This window comes from Podarcis muralis, chromosome 7 (assembly GCF_964188315.1).
Source record: "Podarcis muralis chromosome 7, rPodMur119.hap1.1, whole genome shotgun sequence".
Lineage (NCBI taxonomy): Eukaryota > Metazoa > Chordata > Lepidosauria > Squamata > Lacertidae > Podarcis > Podarcis muralis.
In genome coordinates this window covers 88,645,971-88,663,948 of record NC_135661.1, presented here as the reverse complement: position 1 = coordinate 88,663,948, position 17,978 = coordinate 88,645,971, and the positions used below count along the sequence as shown (strand labels likewise).

Below are 17,978 nucleotides of genomic sequence, written 5' to 3'. Positions count from 1 at the left end.
TGGGAAGGGGAGGGGGTGAAGTTCGAAGGCTGACGCAAGAGCTCAGCCACCATCTCCTTCCTTGAAATGCTCCCCTCTAGTGAGTCAACTGAAAGACCAGTCCATGGGTAGGCAAACTAAGGCCTGGGGGCCGGATCCGGCCCAATCGCCTTCTAAATCTGGCCCACGGACAGTCCAGGAATCAGCATGTTTTTACATGAGTAGAATGTGTCCTTTGATTTCAAATGCACCTCTGGGTTCTTTGTGGGGCATAGGAATTTGTTCTTAGCCAGTAGTGGTTAAGAGCGGTAGACTCATAATCTGGTGAACCAGGTTCGATTCCCTGCTCCTCCACATGCAGCTGCTGGGTGACCTTCGGCTAGTCACACTTCTCTGAAGTCTCTCAGCCTCACTCACCTCTCAGAGTGTTTGTTGTGGGGGAGGAAGGGAAAGGAGAATGTGAGCCGCTTTGAGTCTCCTTTGTTGTTGTTTAGTCGTTTAGTCGTGTCCGACTTTTCATGACCCCATGGAGCAGAGCACACCAGGCACTCCTGTCTTCCACTGCCTCCTGCAGTTTGGCCAAAATCATGCTGGTCGCTTCAAGAACACTGTCCCACCATCTCGTCCTCTGTCGTCCCTTTCTCCTTGCGCCCTCCATCTTTGCCAACATCAGGGTCTTTTCCAGGGAGTCTTCTCTTCTCAGGAGGTGGCCAAAGTCTTGGAGCCTCAGCTTCAGGATCTGTCCTTCCAGTGAGCACTCAGGGCTGATTTCCTTCAGAATGGAGAGGTTTGATCTTCTTGCAGTCCATGGGACTCTCAAGAGTCTCCTCCAGCACCAGAATTCAAAAGCATCCATTCTTCGGCGATCAGCCTTCTTTATGGTTCACCTCTCACTCCTTAGAGTAGTGATAAAGCGGGATATCAAATCCAAACTCTACTTTTTCTTCTTCTTCATCATCATCTTCTAAATATAGTCCAGCCTCCCACAATGTCTAAAGGACAGTGGACTGGCCCCCTGCTGAAAAGGTTTGCTGACCCCTGGTCCAGTCGTTCGTCCAAGACTTGCTTTTCAGCCCCCGTTACTAAACAAAACTTAAAAATTGGGGAGGTTGTTACATTTATAAAGGCTGTTCTAAGGCTAACTGAGGAGAATAGGACCCCCGTCTCCAGCACCTTCGCATAACAGAACGTTAAATTTGTCAATGAGAGTTTGCCAGATACGGCTTTGGACGTTGCTTCAAAGCTGGAAGAAAGCTCCAACCCTGGATTTTTAAATATTTTATGCACCACACTTTAAGGAGGATATTGTCGAGCCACCGATAGCCCTGTCCTCCTCTGTGGATTTGCCCAGCCCTCTCTGAAAGCCAAGCAAGTTGGTGGCAGCCGCTTGTGGGAGGGAGTTCCGCAGGTTAACTCTGCACCGTCAAACGCTAAAAAGAGAGGCCTGCTGCCTTTATGCCCTGCTTGTAGTAGGGAAAACCTAAAATAGAACAAAGCCTTAATGGGATGCCGGCTACAAACCTCGTTTCACTGAACTATTCAGTTTCCTCAGAAGGAAATAGAAAAATCATAAACTTTAAATGACCAAAATTCAAACAAGGGTTGTTGTTGTTATTGTTTAGTCATTTAGTCATGTCCGCCTCTTCGTGACCCCCTGGACCAGAGCACGCCTGGCACGCCTGTCTTCCACTGCCTCCCGCAGTTTGGTCAAACTCATGCTGGTAGCTTCGAGAACACTGTCCCACCATCTCGTCCTCTGTCCTCCCCTTCTCCTTGTGCCCTCCATCTTTCCCAGGATCAGGGTCTTTTCCAGGGAGTCTTCTCTTCTCATGAGGTGGCCAAAGTCTTGGAGCCTCAGCTTCAGGATCTGTCCTTCCAGTGAGCACTCAGGGCTGGTTTCCTTCAGAATCGAGAGGTTTGATCTTCTTGCAGTCCATGGGACTCTCAAACCTAAATAGCAAGTTTTAAACAAAGCCAAACTTGAAGAAGGGAAAGCACAATAATAAGGGGTTGAAGACTCAACTGTGAAAATTCTAGTGCTGCTTTTACAAAAAGGTTAAAAAACCCAAATGGCACAAATTCAAAGAAAGGAATACAAGATAAAGCTGTTTTAGGCTTTGAACAAACTCAAGAACAGGGCTGAAACTCTCCCATGGTCAAGATGTTACTGCTGATGTTAAAGACTGATCGGGGCCTGATCCAGCATGGCTCTTAGGATGTTCTGAAACTCACTGACCTTGATCCTATGCTGCCTGCCCCAAGTCTGGCGAACCGCTTCACCCTGTGTGTTTTACTCCTACATTTCTTCTTGCAATCACGTCTCATTATTCAGAGTTGTGATGCGTGCTCCCCATCTCACACCTCCGCATGTTTCAGAAAAACGAGGGCAACCAGTGCTCCGAACAGCTGCCACCAACCTGAGCACAGCTCCAGCTGTTTTGGACTACAATTCCCATCAGCCCGACCACACGGCTGGCCTTAAATAACAGCAGAGCCACGAAAACAGTGTTCTGTCCTCCTGAACTCCTGCCACAGGGCGTGCCAGACTTTAATTTCTGCAAATCTCTTTGCAGGGTCTCAAAGATAGGCTTTTGGGTGCGAGGAAACCAAATCTGCTGTTATTTTTGTGACTGGACAACATTTAGCTTGGCAAGTCTGCGTCTGATGAAGAAGCGTATGGACTGCATTCGGGAAACCAAAGAATTTTAATTTTAGCTTCTGAAAAATGCCAGTTATGCTAAATAATGATGATGATGATATAACTGCAGCTGTTTGGCAATCACGACTTATATGCAATTCTACACACATTTTACCTACCAAGCAAAACTAAATTATATCAGTTTAGCCAAAATATATTTTGAATTCCCAAACCACATTACAACTTTTTACCACCCTTCGTTCTGGGAATGTGAAAATTGAACAATTCAACACGCCCCATAGGTTCCACTCTTAGGGTGAACTTAGGATGCAGACGTCCACGTGACCGCCTGCTTTTGTGTTTTTCCAAAGAGGGACGCGGTGGCTGCTTCAATAGCCTTTTGTTGCAACCTGAGATCTATGTTACGCCCAGCACTGTGTGGCCTCATTAAATCTCCGTTCCATCATAAAAAGTGCAGGCAAAAGAGATTTTTTTGCAATGCACATGAGCTACACCTTCTCCTCTCTACTCTCGCAGTGTTTATTTTTCCTTAACACCCAGCCTGAAGAAGAGTTCTGGTGGGCTGAAGAAAGTTCTCCACCGTGGCCATTTCAGTCGCTCCTGATACTGCCCTACAGCCGTAATTCTAGGAATCAAATGTTCACGATCAGTCCCCTACTTTTCCAATAGTTGCCGGTGTGGCTGCAATGCAGCCATAATCTTCTCTTCATCACGTCAACAGGTGGCAGAGAACCGGAGAGAGCCAGCTTGCTGCATCACCTCTTGCCAACCTGATGGGAGTTGTAGTCCGAAACAGCCAGAGGGCGCCCGGTTGGCCTTTGTTGTTGTTTAGTCGTTTCATCGTGTCCGCCTCTTTGTGACCCCCTGGACCAGAGCATGCCAGGCCCTCCTGTCTTCCACTGCCTCCCGCAATTTGGTCAAACTCATGCTGGTAGCTTCGAGAACACTGTCCCACCATCTTGTCCTCTGTCATCCCCTTCTCCTTGGGCCCTCCATCTTTCCCAACATCAGGGTCTTTTCCAGGGAGTCTTCTCTTCTCCTGAGGTGGCCAAAGTCTTGGAGCCTCAGCTTCAGGATCTGTCCTTCCAGTGAGCACTCAAGGCTGATTTCCTTCAGAATGGAGAGGTTTGATCTTCTTGCAGTCCATGGGACTCTCAAGAGTCTCCTCCAGCACCATAATTCAAAAGCATCAATTCTTTGGCGATCAGCCTTCTTTATGGTCCAGCTCTCACTTCCATACATCAAGACTGGGAAAACCATAGTTTTTACTATACGGACCTTTGTTGGCAAGGTGATGTCTCTACTTCTTAAGATGCTGTCTAGGTTTGTCATTGCTTTCCTCCCAAGAAGCAGGCGTCTTTTAATTTCGTGGCTGCTGTCACCATCTGCAGTGATCATGGAGCCCAAGAATGTAAAATCTCTCACTGCCTCCATTTCTTCCCCTTCTGTTTGCCAGGAGGTGATGGGCCCAGTGGCCATGATCTTCGTTTTTTTGATGTTGAGCTTCAGACCATATTTTGCACTCTCCTCTTTCACCCTCATTAAAAGGTTCTTTAATTCCTCCTCACTTTCTGCCATCAAGGTTGTGTCATCTGCATATCTGAGGTTGTTGATATTTCTTCCGGCAATCTTAATTCCGGTTGGTCTAGGCTGGCTTAGAACTTCTCTTCCTTTCTCTCCCCAAGCCAAGAACTTATTTCTCCCATGAATTAATTCTCTCCCGGCAGCCTGTCTTGCAAGGTGCCAAGGGGAAGACCAAGACAAATGAATGAGTTTCAGAACTGTTTATGCTTTCCGTTTAGACACGGCCCATGAATGGTGCTAAAACTCTGGTAAACCGCAGCAAGGAAAGGCACAGCCTCCTCTATCGAGAGCGCCCGAGATTTGCACATTTGCTTCAGTTGTTTTTTTTATACCTTTCCACGTTCCGCATTTCTTTCCGGATTTTCCAGGCCCAATCTTCTGCCACGGTGTCCTTGAAGCAGGTTAGTTAATTGGACCGCGCTGAAGTGAACTGGCATATCTGAGACAGCTGCGGGGTTCTTGCAAGTAGGCTTGGCTGAGAGGGAGGCGGTCTGGAAGGCTAAAGGGTTTCCCTCCACCCTCCTCATATATTCTGCACTGAACCTGGGTTTTTAATTTGAGGAAGGTGGCATGTGGCCGTATCCTGTTTGGGACTGGCGGGAGCCCTGCCGTTCCAGCACCAGCCTGTGTCTCCTTTGTTCCCTGCCCTTTAGAGCTTGGCAGGAGAGTGCCAGGGAATTGTGTTAGGGAGGAAGGGGGTCTCCATGACCTTCAGCTGCAGGGAGAGGGATTAAGACCTCAGAAAGGTCAGCATTAATTTTTCAGGAGCCCTTCTTATTAATTAATTGGAGAACTAACACTTCTGCAGAGCTAAGCTGGGGATAAATGCCTTGGGGCGGGGGCCACGTCCCAGTCTGTTCCCCCACCCCAGTTTCCCGGAAACCAGCATCCAGCCCTGCAAATGCAGAATCTCGGGTCTTCTGCACTCTGCACGCGTCCCAAGCACTTGCAGGGAAAAGTCAGGGCGAGCCCTTGAAAACAGCCCAGAATTTTACTGAATACATTAAAGAAGTACAGTGGTACCTCAGGTTACATACGCTTCAGGTTACATACGCTTCAGGTCACAGACTCCGCTAACCCAGAAATAGTGCTTCAGGTTAAGAACTTTGCTTCAGGATGAGAACAGAAATTGGGCTCCGGCAGCAGCAGGAGGCCCCATTAGCTAAAGTGGTGCTTCGGGTTAAGAAAAGTTTCAGGTTAAGAACGGACCTCCAGAACAAATTAAGTACTTAACCCGAGGTACCACTGTACATTTGTCTCCTCCACAAGTTTGGCATAAGTGACATCTAATTGGCTGAGTTTTTTTTCTTGATGTAATATAGAGGTTTTTATTATGGGTACTCTTTGGGGTCAGGTGCTGTGCCAAACCTCCTGCTCTCTCGCTTTTTACAACGGCTCTCTTTCCACTTTTACCTGCCTGTTATCTCATCGCAAATATCCGGATAACCTGCTTTATCATTTCTTCCGGTGAATGTAACATCCCATGCCAGCCTTTGGCTTGGATCGGTCTAGTTGTTTTATACGTTTGTGTATTTTGTTGCTTAGGTCATAGGGATAAAATTCAACAGAAATACAGTGGTAAAAGGTAAAGGTACCCCTGCCCGTACGGGCCAGTCTTGACAGACTCTAGGGTTGTGCGCCCATCTCACTTAAGAGGCCGGGGGCCAGCGCTGTCTGGAGACACTTCCGGGTCACGTGGCCAGCGTGACGAAGCTGCATCTGGCAAGCCAGCGCAGCACACAGAAACACCGTTTACCTTCCCGCCAGTAAGCAGTCCCTATTTATCTACTTGCACCCGGGGGTGCTTTCGAACTGCTAGGTTGGCAGGCGCTGGGACTGAGCAACGGGAGCGCACCCCGCCGCGGGGATTCGAACCACCGACCTTTCGATCAGCAAGCCCTAGGCGCTGAGGCTTTTACCCACAGCGCCCTCCGCGTCCCTGGAACTTAATTCGTTCCAGAGGTCCGTACTTAACCTGAAACTGTTCTTAACCTGAAGCACCACTTTAGCTAATGGGGCCTCCTGCTGCTGCCGCGCTGCCGCAGCACGATTTCTGTTCTCATCCTGAAGCAAAGTTCTTAACCTGAAGCACTATTTCTGGGTTAGCGGAGTCTGTAACCTGAAGCGTATGTAACCTGAAGCGTATGTAACCCGAGGTACCACTGTACTTTCAGAAAAGGGAAAAGGAAACAGCCCAGAAGTTTCCACTGGTTCAGAATATATCTGTGGGGCTTCAGATGATGCACGCAAAAATGGTTGCCTGTTTCACCAGTTGAGAACCTGGCTGCCCGACTCAATCCCAAACAGCGTTGCTCTTTGAAGACCTAAACTACCTTGCAAGCAGTTCCTTGAGAACTGCCTCCCATGAACCTGCCCAGTTCTGTTTTTGAGGGCCTCCTTGAGGGGGACGTTTTCCAGGTGTGGTGCTTGATGTCGAAAACAGCAGCCCCAAAGCGGAGCATGCCTGGCCTCATGTTTAGACATAAAAAACCGAAAGTAAACAAAGAAGAAGAAAAATGACTTCCATTTCTCCGTCTCTCCACTTCAAAAACTTGTGCAAAATTCTTACTCCAGCCAGCTCTTTTGCTTTCCAACCTTTTTTTGTCAGTCTTCAGACCCAGATATCACAAGTTGATTTTCCTTTTTGCGCAGAAAGCCCATAAGGGGTTTCCAATCGTTGATAAACGTCAACAGTGATTTTCCTCTAGTTTAGCACGTCAGTTGTGCGGTCCTAGCCAAATCCATTCATTTCAATATCCATTCTTCCATAATAGGTAATAAGAAGCCCTTCCATCTTTGTGCGTATAACAGTCTCGCCGTTGTGATCGTATATCGCAATAATCTTCCATAATCTTTCCCCCTGGATAGTTAGCGACTGTGAGAACAGAATGCTGGACTAGATTGGAAATATCAGTTTGATCCAGCGGCTTGTCTTATCTTAATAAGGATTTGATAGCCCCTACTTAGTCTTTAAGGGACGCGGGTGATGCTGTGGGTTAAACCACAGAGCCTAGGACTTGCCGATCAGAAGGTCGGCAGTTCGAATCCCCGCGACGGGGTGAGCTCCCATTGCTCGGTCCCTGCTCCTGCCAACCTAGCAGTTCGAAAGCACATCAAAATGCAAGTAGATAAATAGGTACCGTTCCGGCGGGAAGGTAAACGGTGTTTCCGTGCGCTGCTCTGGTTCGCCAGAAGCGGCTTAGTCATGCTGGCCACATGACCCGGAAGCTGTACACCGGCTCCCTCGGCCAGTAAAGCGAGATGAGCGCCGCAACCCCAGAGTCGGCCACGACTGGACCTAATGGTCAGGGGTCCCTTTACCTTTTATAGGTGCTGGAAGCTGGGAAACCCAGCCAGATGTGCAGGGTATAAATAGTTAAAATGATCATTATGAATCCAGAAGCTGGGCTTTTATGGAGCGTCCAGGAGCAGTCTATCTGGACTCCTTCATTCTTGGGGGCAGTTGGCCACTGTGAAAACAGAGCGCTGGACTCGATGGGCACCCCTTGGCCTGATCTGGCAGCTGGTCTCTTTAGAGATACGTGAGGGCCAAACAGTGTTTCTGTGCACTGCTCTAGTTCGCCAGAAGCGGCTTAGTCATGCTGGCCACATGACCAGGAAGCTGTATACCGGCTCCCTCGGCCAGTAAAGCGAGATGAGCGCCGCAACCCCAGAGTCGGCCACGACTGGACCTAATGGTCAGGGGTCCCTTTACCTTTACTTACTTAGTCTTTGCTCTCACATTTTAGATGTCTGTGCATTTTTTGCAGGAGGCAAAAGATGCGCCCCAGCTGGGGAGCTTCCGACACCCTCACAAACACACCCGAAATGGTGCCTTGTGGCCCATCTACCTTTGTGAGCTTGCTGTGACATACTTGGGTCTTGGACACCCCCCTCTGTTTAGCGTCCGAAGTTTTAGGCTGCATCTTTAGGATGTTGTTTCCTGCTCTAATCTCCCTGAGTCAGACAGCATGGCTCCCCATCCACTTTCGAGATTTCTACTGACGAGACAGAGGTGTGGTGCTGCAGGCACAGCCTCTCTCTGCAGATGGTCTCTCCTTCCCAGAACCGCTGAGCCGAGGGGCAAGGTTTGGGGAGGGTTTGGCTGCTTGCCTGGGCGAAACAGACGAGCGCTGCTTTGATTCCTGGCAGCGGATGAAGCTTTTGGCCACCTGGGTGGGGAAGGCAGATGCGCCCTCAGAAGAGTATAGAATCACAGACCTGTCAAGTTGGAAGGGAACCCCAAGGGTCATCTAGTCCGACCCCCTGCAACGATGCAGGAATCACAGCTAAAGAGGTGGCCAGCCCAGTTCTGTTGAAGAATCTCAAATAATCATAATCATCACCATAATAAATTTTATTTATACCCCGCCCTCCCCAGCCAGAGCCAGGCTCAGGGTGGATAACACCAATAAAATCACAGTAAAAACATAACAGGGGGAAAAGAAAAAGGGGGGGAAAAACAATTTAAAATGCAGCCTCATTTTAAAAGTAGCCGATAAATCAAGACCGTAAGGGGAGGGAAACATAAGGGTCAGACTGAGTCCAAACCAAAGGCCAGGCGGAACAGCTCTGTCTTGCAGGCCCTGCGGAAAGATGTCAAGTCCCGCAGGGCCCTGGTCTCTTGTGACAGAGCATTCCACCAAGTCGGGGCCAGTACTGAAAAGGCCCTGGCCCTAGTTGAGACCAATCTAACCACCTTGCGACCTGGGACCTCCAAAATGTTGTCATTTGTGGACCTTAAGGTCCTCCGCGGGGCATACCAGTAGGTACATGGGTCCTAGGCCACATAGGGCCTTAAAGGTCAAAACCAGCACCTTAAACCTGACCCTGTACTCCATCGGGAGCCAGTGCAGCTGGTATAGAACTGGATGAATATGATCCCGCGACAAGGACCCCGTAAGGAGTCTTGCTGCGGCAATCTGCACCCGCTGGAGTTTCTGGGTCGGCTTCAAGGGCAGCCCCGCGTAGAGCAAGTTACAATAATCAAGCCTGATAATCAAGGTGACCGTCGCGTGGATCACTGTGGCCAGATCAGGGCGAGAGATGGAGGAGAGCCCACTGCCTTCCAAGGCAGCCTGTTCCACAGTTGAGCAGCTCTTAATGTCGGAAAGTACTATCTGTGAGTTAGCAGTTTCCAGCAAAAACAAGGAAAAGAGACTTGGGATTCCTTAAAAGAATCACAGAATTGCAGAGTTGGGAAGGAACCCAAGGATCATCTAGTCCAACCCCCTGCAATGCAGGAATATGAAGCTGTCTCATATGGGGATCGAACCTGCAACCTCGGCGTTATCAGCGCCAGGCTCTAGCTAGCTATCCTGGGAGGAGCCTTCTGTGGCTTAGGGAAATTTATGCCATAGCAAAAATGTCATAGCCTCCGCAAATGGTCCACAGATGACAACATTTTGAAGGTCCCAAGTTGCAAGGTGGTTAGGCTGGCCTCAACTAGGGCCAGGGCCTTTTCAGTACTGGCCCCAACTTGGTGGAATGCTCTGTCACAAGAGACTAGGGCCCTGCGGGAATTGACATCTTTCTGCAGGGTCTGCAAGACAGAGCTGTTCCACCAGGCCTTTGGTTTGGACTCATAAGTCTGACCCTTATGTTTCCCTCCCCTTACGGTCTTGATCTATTAAAGGTAAAGGTAAAGGTACCCCTGCCCGTACGGGCCAGTCTTGCCAGACTCTAGGGTTGTGCGCTCATCTCACTCTATAGGCCGGGAGCCAGCGCTGTCCGCAGACACTTCTGGGTCACGTGGCCAGCGTGACAAGCTGCATCTGGCGAGCCAGCGCAGCACACGGAAACACCGTTTACCTTCCCGCTGGTAAGTGGTCCCTATTTATCTACTTGCACCCGGGGGTGCTTTCGAACTGCTAGGTTGGCAGGCGCTGGGACCGAACGACGGGAGCGCACCCCGCTGCGGGGATTCGAACCGCCGACCATGCGACCGGCAAGTCCTAGGCACTGAGGTTTTACCCACAGCGCCACCCGCGTCCCTCTTGATCTATTGGCTACTTTTAAAATGAGGCTGCATTTTAAATGGCATTTTAACCTGTATTTTTATTTGGTCCCCCCCCATTATGTTTTTACTGTGATTTAATTGGTGTTAACTGCCCTGAGCCCACCTCTGGCCGGGAAGGACAGGGTATAAATAAAATTTATTATTATTATTAATAGCACCCTTTTCTCCAGGAAGCTCACGGTTCCCCTCCCGCCCCGCACACTCCTTGTTTAATAACACAACAACCCTGCCAGGGAGGTGTGGCTGAGTGGCAGGAACCCAAGGCCACCACCCAGGGTTCTCCATGGTGGTTCCCTCATTGCGAGAAGTGAGGGTACAGGGAACCAGGCAGAGGGCCTTCTCGGTGGTGGCACCCGCCCTGTGGAACGCCCTCCCTTCAGATGTGAAGGAAATAAGCAGCTATCCTATCTTTAAAAGACATCTGAAGGCAGTCCTGTTTAGGGAAGTTTTTAATATTTAATGCTGTACTGTTTTTAACATTTGATTGGGAGCTGTCCAGAGTGGCTGGGGAAACTCAGCCAGATGGGTGGGGTATAAATAATAAATTATTATTATTATTATTATTATTATTATTATTATTATTATTAGGCCAAGTGGGGATTCGAAGCCTGGTCCCCAAGTCTTGGCCCCACACTCTAACCGCTGCACCACACTGCCTCTGTGTTAATACCGCCAGGGGGGGGGGAGCACAGCAACAGCCCTGTCAAAACCCACCTGCCGCCAGCCACTAACTAAGGGCCTACCTCTTGCCCTCCCGCCGACAACTCTGTTCCACTTTTTCTGCCACATTCCACTCCATGAATTGTCCCGATAAACCGGACCACGTGCACCCGGTGCTAAAAATACAGAAAAGATGCGAAGTGGTAAACAAAAGGCTAGGTCCCCCCAAAACGCTGAGGTCTGCAGCCTGTATAAATCATTCCTGTTTGCATAGTCTGTTCTGGTTTTGCCCCCTTGCAGCGGGGGGAGGAAGATCAGAAGTTCCCTTTCAGCAGATTAGGCTACTCTAGCCCAGTCTTGTCTCTGGCAAAGCAGGTGTCCGTCTCCCTGATCCGTCTCCCTAAGGACCTCCGGAAAGCACAGGAGCCCCGTCCCCTGAGAGACTTCTTAATTTCTGCGTTTCTGGGATTTCACCAGGCAGCACCTCTCTGAACCAAATCTTTACAAGCCTGAGGGCTAGAAACTTGCTGCCTTCGTTTATGCATTGCATTTATATCCCAGCTTCTTCCTTCCTAGGAGCTCAAGATCTCCTTGTTTTACTCTCAACAACAACCCTGTGAGGTAGGTCAGGCTGAGAGCGGCAGTGATGAACCTAGTGGAAGTCATGGCCGAGTGGGGATTTGAACCCTGGGCTCTCCCAGGCCCTGGCCCAATACTCTCACCACACTGGTTCTTTGATAAAAGGATGCAGAAATTCTTGGGCGGCTGAATTTCGCACCCAGTACCAAATCCCATGCGTTGGTTTTTTTTCCCCTGAGAACAGTTGTGTTCCCCCAAGCTGTCATTCGTTTTAAAATGCACCATTTAAAAATGGGTTGGGGAGGGAAAGTTATTGGGTTGCTTTTGTTTTTAATTATGTACTTTGTGTTACTATATTGTTATTTTATGTTGTAACTGCCCAGAGATCTGTGGTTATAGGGTGGTAGGGACGGGGGTGGCGCTGTGGTCTAAACAACTGAGCCTAGGACTTGCTGATCAGAAGGTCGGCAGTTCGAATCCCCACGACAGGGTGAGCTCCCGTTGCTCTGTCCCAGCTCCTGCCAACCTAGCAGTTCGATAGCACCTCAAAGTGCAAGTAGATAAATAGGCACCACTTTGGCGGGAAGGTAAACAGCGTTTCCGTGTGCTGTGGTTTTCGTCACGGTGTCCTGTTGCGCCAGAAGCGGTTTAGTCCTGTTGGCCACATGACCCGGAAAGCTGTCTGTGGACAAATGCCGGCTCCCTCGGCCTGAAAGCAAGATGAGCGCCGCAACCCCATAGTCGCCTTTGACTGGACTTAACCGTCCAGGGGTCCTTTACCTTTTTTACCTATAGGGCGGTGTACAAATAATTATTATTATTATTATTATTATTATTATTATTATTATTATTATTATTATTTCATTTTGTTATCTCATGGGAGAACTTAACTGTGGAAAGAATGAGGTCTGGACTTGTCACCCTATGGCAGCAAATATCCCAGGTATCTCTGCCGCCAAGTGATGCTAAAGGAAATTTACCATATTTTTTGCTATATAAGACTCACTTTTTCCCTCCTTAAAAGTAAGGGGAAATGTGTGTGCGTCTTATGGAGCGAATGCAGGCTGCGCAGCTATCACAGAAGCCAGAACAGCAAGAGGGATTGCTGCTTTCACTGCGCAGCGATCCCTCTTGCTGTTCTGGCTTCTGAGATTCAGAATATTTTTTTCCTTGTTTTCCTCCTCCAAAAACTAGGTGCGTCTTATAGAGCGAAAAAAACGGTGATAAGATGCCATTCCTATGATCCCATCCATGGAGCTCACCCATACTTTCACACAATCCATATTCTGACTGTACTTTGCATCGATTAATTCTCCCTGGTCTGAGAGCTACTTGTTCTGCCGCTGTGCCCTGTTAAAAGGCAGTGTCCCATGAACCAGATCTTATCAGGGGCACAGAAAATCCAGAGAGGTTTGCTCCGCTTCCTAAACCACACTAAATGCACACCTCAATCCGGATCTTAATATTTATGGACAAACCCAGGTGCGAGAGAGTTGAGCAGAGAAGAAAACCACAGCTTCTCCGTCAACCGGGCATCGTTGTACGACGCCGATCGAATGTGCTCACAGGTCTCTGAGGACACATGGCAGCTTATGGCACGATGCCTTTGCTTGCAAAGCGAAATGACTTAAGTGTCAAATGTAATTAAATAGACATTTGGTGCTTATGGGGAGGGTGGCTGAATATCGATTGCTGCTTCTTGTATAAATTAGTGAAAACAATGAAATGTTTGGATTCCAACCAAACCAACCACGCCTGGAATTGCTCCTGATCTGTCCAACTCCAGCGACTGAGAGGGAGAGAGAGAATTCCCTACAAGAAGCCAAGTTGCAGGGAACCAGGCAGAGGGCCTTCGCAGTAGTGGCACCCGCTCTGTGGAACGCCCTCCCACCAGATGTCAAAGAGATAAACAGCTACCAGACTTTTAGAAGACCTCTGAAGGCAGACCTGATTAGGGAAGCTTTTAATGTTTAATAGGTTATTGTATTTTAGTGTTCTGTTGGAAGCCGCCCAGAGTGGGTGGGGGAACCCAGCCAGATGGGCGGGGTATAAATAATATATTATTATTATTATTATTATTATTATTATTGCCGTCCTCTTTCCCCAGGTCCACAAGGCCAGGAAGCACCTCTGAGAAGCGTCCCTTGCACCAGCCCAGCTGATTAGGTGCCACCACAGCAGAAGGCAGCACCCAGCTCCATCCCATGGGGGCCTTGCTGCGCACAGATTCCAGGAACCTCCTCGCGATGGCCAGCCCGGCCCTGCGGACGTCCTGCTCCTGGCCCCGCAGACCCCTGTCCTGAGCCGGGGACCCAGCGCCGCCCGGGCTGTCCGCAGCCCGCTTCCTTGAGGATGTGCAACGCGACGCTGGTGAGTTGCCACGTGGACTCCAAGATCGACCACCTCTTCCCTCCGGCGCTGTACATCGCCGTCATCACGGTGGGCCTGCCCACCAACTGCCTGGCCCTGTGGGCCGCCTACCTGCAGGTGCGCCAGAAGAACGAGCTGGGCGTCTACCTGATGAACCTCTCCGTGGCCGACCTGCTCTACATCGCCACGCTGCCGCTGTGGATCGACTACTTCCTGCACCACGACAACTGGATCCACGGGCAGCAGTCCTGCAAGGTCTTCGGCTTCATCTTCTACACCAACATCTACATCAGCATCGCCTTCCTGTGCTGCATCTCGGTCGACCGCTACCTGGCCGTGGCGCACCCTCTCCGCTTCGCCCGCTTCCGCAGGGTCAAGACGGCCGTGGCCGTCAGCGCCACGGTGTGGGCCATCGAGATTGGGGCCAACTCGGCGCCGCTGTTCCACAACGAGCTCTTCCACGACCGCTACAACCACACCTTCTGCTTCGAGAAGTACCCCATGGAGGAGTGGGTGGCGTGGATGAACCTCTACCGGGTCTTCATCGGGTTCCTCTTCCCGTGGACGCTGATGCTTTTCTCCTACAGGGGGATCCTGCGCGCCGTTCGGGGGAATATCTCCACCGAAAGGCAAGAGAAGGCCAAGATCAAGCGCCTCTCGCTCAGCCTCATCGTCATCCTGCTCTTCTGCTTCGCCCCGTACCACCTCCTCCTCCTCTCGCGCAGCGCCGTGCACCTGAGCAAGCCCTGCGACTGCGGCTTCGAGGAGACGGTCTTCGTGGCCTACCACACGGCGCTGGCTTTCACCAGCCTCAACTGCGTGGCCGACCCCATCCTGTACTGCTTCGCCAACGAAGGGGCCCGGGGCGACGTGGCCAAGGCCCTCTCCACCTTGCTGCGCTTCCTGGCCAGCTCCAAGCCCCGAGAGATGGCCAACGCCTCCCTCACCCTCGACACCCCTCTCTCCTCCAAGAAGAGCAGCTTCTGCCGGCAGCCGCTGGCGCTCCCCATGCCCCCCTCGCAGGGGGCCGCGGGGGACGAGGAGCTCCAGATGAAGATACTGACTTTCGAACGCTGAACGCTCGGAGCTGCGTCCACGCAGCGTCCAGACGACGCAGAGGCCCCGCTGGCAACTTGCCGGGGCAGGTGGCCGACGGATATACTATCGGACCTAACAATAAAATGATAATATTATTATTATAATAACTTAAAACGTGCCAGCACATTTCTGCCCACGCTGCGAGATGCATTGCAGGGGGTTGGCCTAGACCAGGCATCCCCAACCTGCGGCCCTCAAGATGTTATGGCCTACAACTCCCATGATCCTTAGCTAGCAGGACCAGTAACCATCATCATCATCATATATTTATACCCCGCCCATCTGATTGACTTTCCCCAGCCACTCTGGGCGGCTTCCAATCGAGTGTTAAAAACAATACAGCATTAAATATTAAAAACTTCCCTAAACAGGGCTGCCTTCAGGTGTCTTTTACAGAGAAGATAACTGCTTATTTCCTTCACATCTGAAGGGAGGGTGTTCCACAGGGCGGGTGCCACTACTAAGAAGGCCCTCTGCCTGGTTCCCTGTAGCTTTGCTTCTCGCAATGAGGGAACCGCCAGAAGGCCCTCGGAGCTGGACCTCAGTGTCCGGGCAGAACAATGGGAGTGGAGACGCTCCTTCAGGTATACTGGGCCTTTGAGGCTGTTTAGGGCTTTAAAGGTCAGCACCAACCCTTTGAATTGTGCCCAGAAACGGACTGGAAGCCAATGCAGATCTCTCAGGACCGGTGTGATATGGTCCCAGCAGCCACTCCCAGTCCCCAGTCTAGCTGCCACATTCTGGATTAGTTGCAGTTTCCAGGTCACCTTCAAAGGTAGCCTCACATAGAGCGCATTGCAGTAGTCAGGGATGATGGGAGTGGTCAGGGATGATGGGAATTGTAGTCTCAAAACATCTGGAGGGCCAAAGGTTGGGGGTGCCTGGGCTGGACCATTATTTCCCAATTTCTCTGGCTGTTTTTGGACTACAGTTCCCATCATCCCTGACCACTGGTCCTTCTAGCTAGGGATGATGGGAGTTGTAGTCCAAAAACAGCGGGAGACCCAAGGTTGGGAAACTCTGGGCTAGGTGACCCGTGGGGTCCCTTCCAACTCTGCGATTCTATTACCAATACCTAGCGCCTGCGTAGTGCTTTGCTGGAGAATTCAGAGCACCGCCCTGCTTGGTGGCCCTAGCACAACAACCCTGTAAGAAAAGTGAGCATTGAAGGCGCAGGTGGGTGATGGCAGGTGTGCTGAGGCTGAGAAGCAGCAGCTTGCCTAAGGTAAGATTCGAAAGGATGTTTTAGGACACGGGAGCCAGCAACGCTTCTGAACACCACACGAGGGGAGAGCTGCTCCTGTGTTCGAATCCTGCTTGAAGGTTTCCCATTAGGGCACCTGTGAGAACGCACTTCAGCACATTCCTTCCCTATCCCTTTTGGCTCACGGTTTCATATTATAAGATGGCTTAAGGACCGGAAGACACCCCTGCCGTTCTTTAGAGAGCATGCAAGTATATTTGCAGGGCTTGCAAAGAACTCCAAAATACCCACGGGTATTTGGGGGGATTGCAAAATACCTCGAAAGTTCTTGGAAGGTGCGAGCCGTAACTGGTCGCTGGGCTGCCTCGATGCCCCTGGAATGGCAGGCTGGAAGCCACCATGAAATCCTGTCCCGTTTGTTCTTTGCAAAGGCACTTGAGTCAGGGGTGGGCAGAGACAAAGATGGAAATGGAGGGGAGTAGTTAAACAAAACAGTAGGAGGAAACGGCCCATGGGATCCTTTTGCGGCACCAGAGACCCAAGCAAAACACACATGTCACTTCATTCTTCCCCCTCCCGGTTTCCCATCTCCAAATTACAAGAAGAGGCCAAAGGCCTGGCGTTTACGGATACTAATGAGCAGAGAAAGCTCCTTGGGGACCATGCAATCAGCCAAAGTCCACCCGCTCTGTGTTTCAGCACAGGCCGGGATTTAGAACTGGGCGCATCTCGGAGCTATCTGAGCAGCGGGTTGATTCTGAAATAACTGAGAGGGGCTGAGGCTGGGGCTTGGCTCGACTGCTATGCCCCCTCAGGTGCCTGGGAGCTGGCTGTGGCTCCCACATTGGGAGAAGAGACCCCCAGGCTGTCCTCAGGCGCTCTTGTTATTCCCCGAAGGGAGGCTGATTGCCAATATCCAAGGTTGCATGAGAAAGCTGACACTCTTTCTGGGTTCCTATTGTACTTTGAAATCAGGCCCTTTTAAGGAAGAGTGTGAAGGTGGCCTATATTCTCAGGGGTGAGATGTGGCTGTCAAACAGCGTCGGAGATTATAAATATGGAATAGGGGGAGAGCAACTCCTCTAGAGAGCCACAGTTATGGCATTAAGAAGGTTTAATTCTTTTTGTACTGGTAGCCACAAGTCTGTTGTTGTTTAGTTGTTTAGTCGTGTCCGACTCTTCGTGACCTCCTGGACCAGAGCACGCCAGGCATTCCTGTCTTCCACTGCCTCCCGCAGTTTGGGCAAACTCAGGCTGGTAGCTTCGAGAACACTGTCCCACCATCTCGTCCTCTGTTGTCCCCTTCTCCTTGTGCCCTCCATCTTTCCCAACAACAGGGTCTTTTCCAGGGAGTCTTCTCTTCTCATGAGGTGGCCAAAGTACTGGAGCCTCAGCTTCAGGATCTGTCCTTCCACTGAGCACTCAGGGCTGATTTCCTTCAGAATGGATAGGTTTGATCTTCTTGCAGTCCATGGGACTCTCAAGAGTCTCCTCCAGCACCAGAATTCAAAAGCATCCATTCTTCGGCGATCAGCCTTCTTTATGGTCCAGCTCTAACTTCCATACATCACTACTGGGAAAACCATAGCCGCAAGTCTAGTGATAGCGTATCACTGGAAATCCCAGGCGGAGATACCTCTTGAGATGTGGTGGAATAATATTTGGGATATAGCTGGTTCAGAATGACTGACTGGGCTTGGAAAAATTGCAAAAGGGGTTGTGATGGAAAACACCTTTGACAAAACCTGGTCTCCCTTCTTTCCGTACATAAAGGAAAAGTAAAGCTCTCCCATCAGCCTTACAACCTCCAGGACACCATAAACTTA

General features: G+C 50.4%; 1 protein-coding gene across 1 annotated transcript in view; it reads left to right on the top strand.

Moving 5' to 3' along the window:
• GPR4 (G protein-coupled receptor 4) overlaps nt 1-15,062 on the top strand; it is a 39,953-nt gene extending 24,891 nt beyond the window's left edge. The window contains exon 2 of the mRNA XM_028741902.2: nt 13,588-15,062. Within this exon, the coding sequence (XP_028597735.1) occupies nt 13,833-14,927 (1,095 nt within the window). The 5' untranslated portion in view covers nt 13,588-13,832 and the 3' untranslated portion in view covers nt 14,928-15,062. The remainder of the gene's footprint in view (nt 1-13,587) is intronic.
• The last annotated feature ends 2,916 nt before the right edge of the window (nt 15,063-17,978 follow it).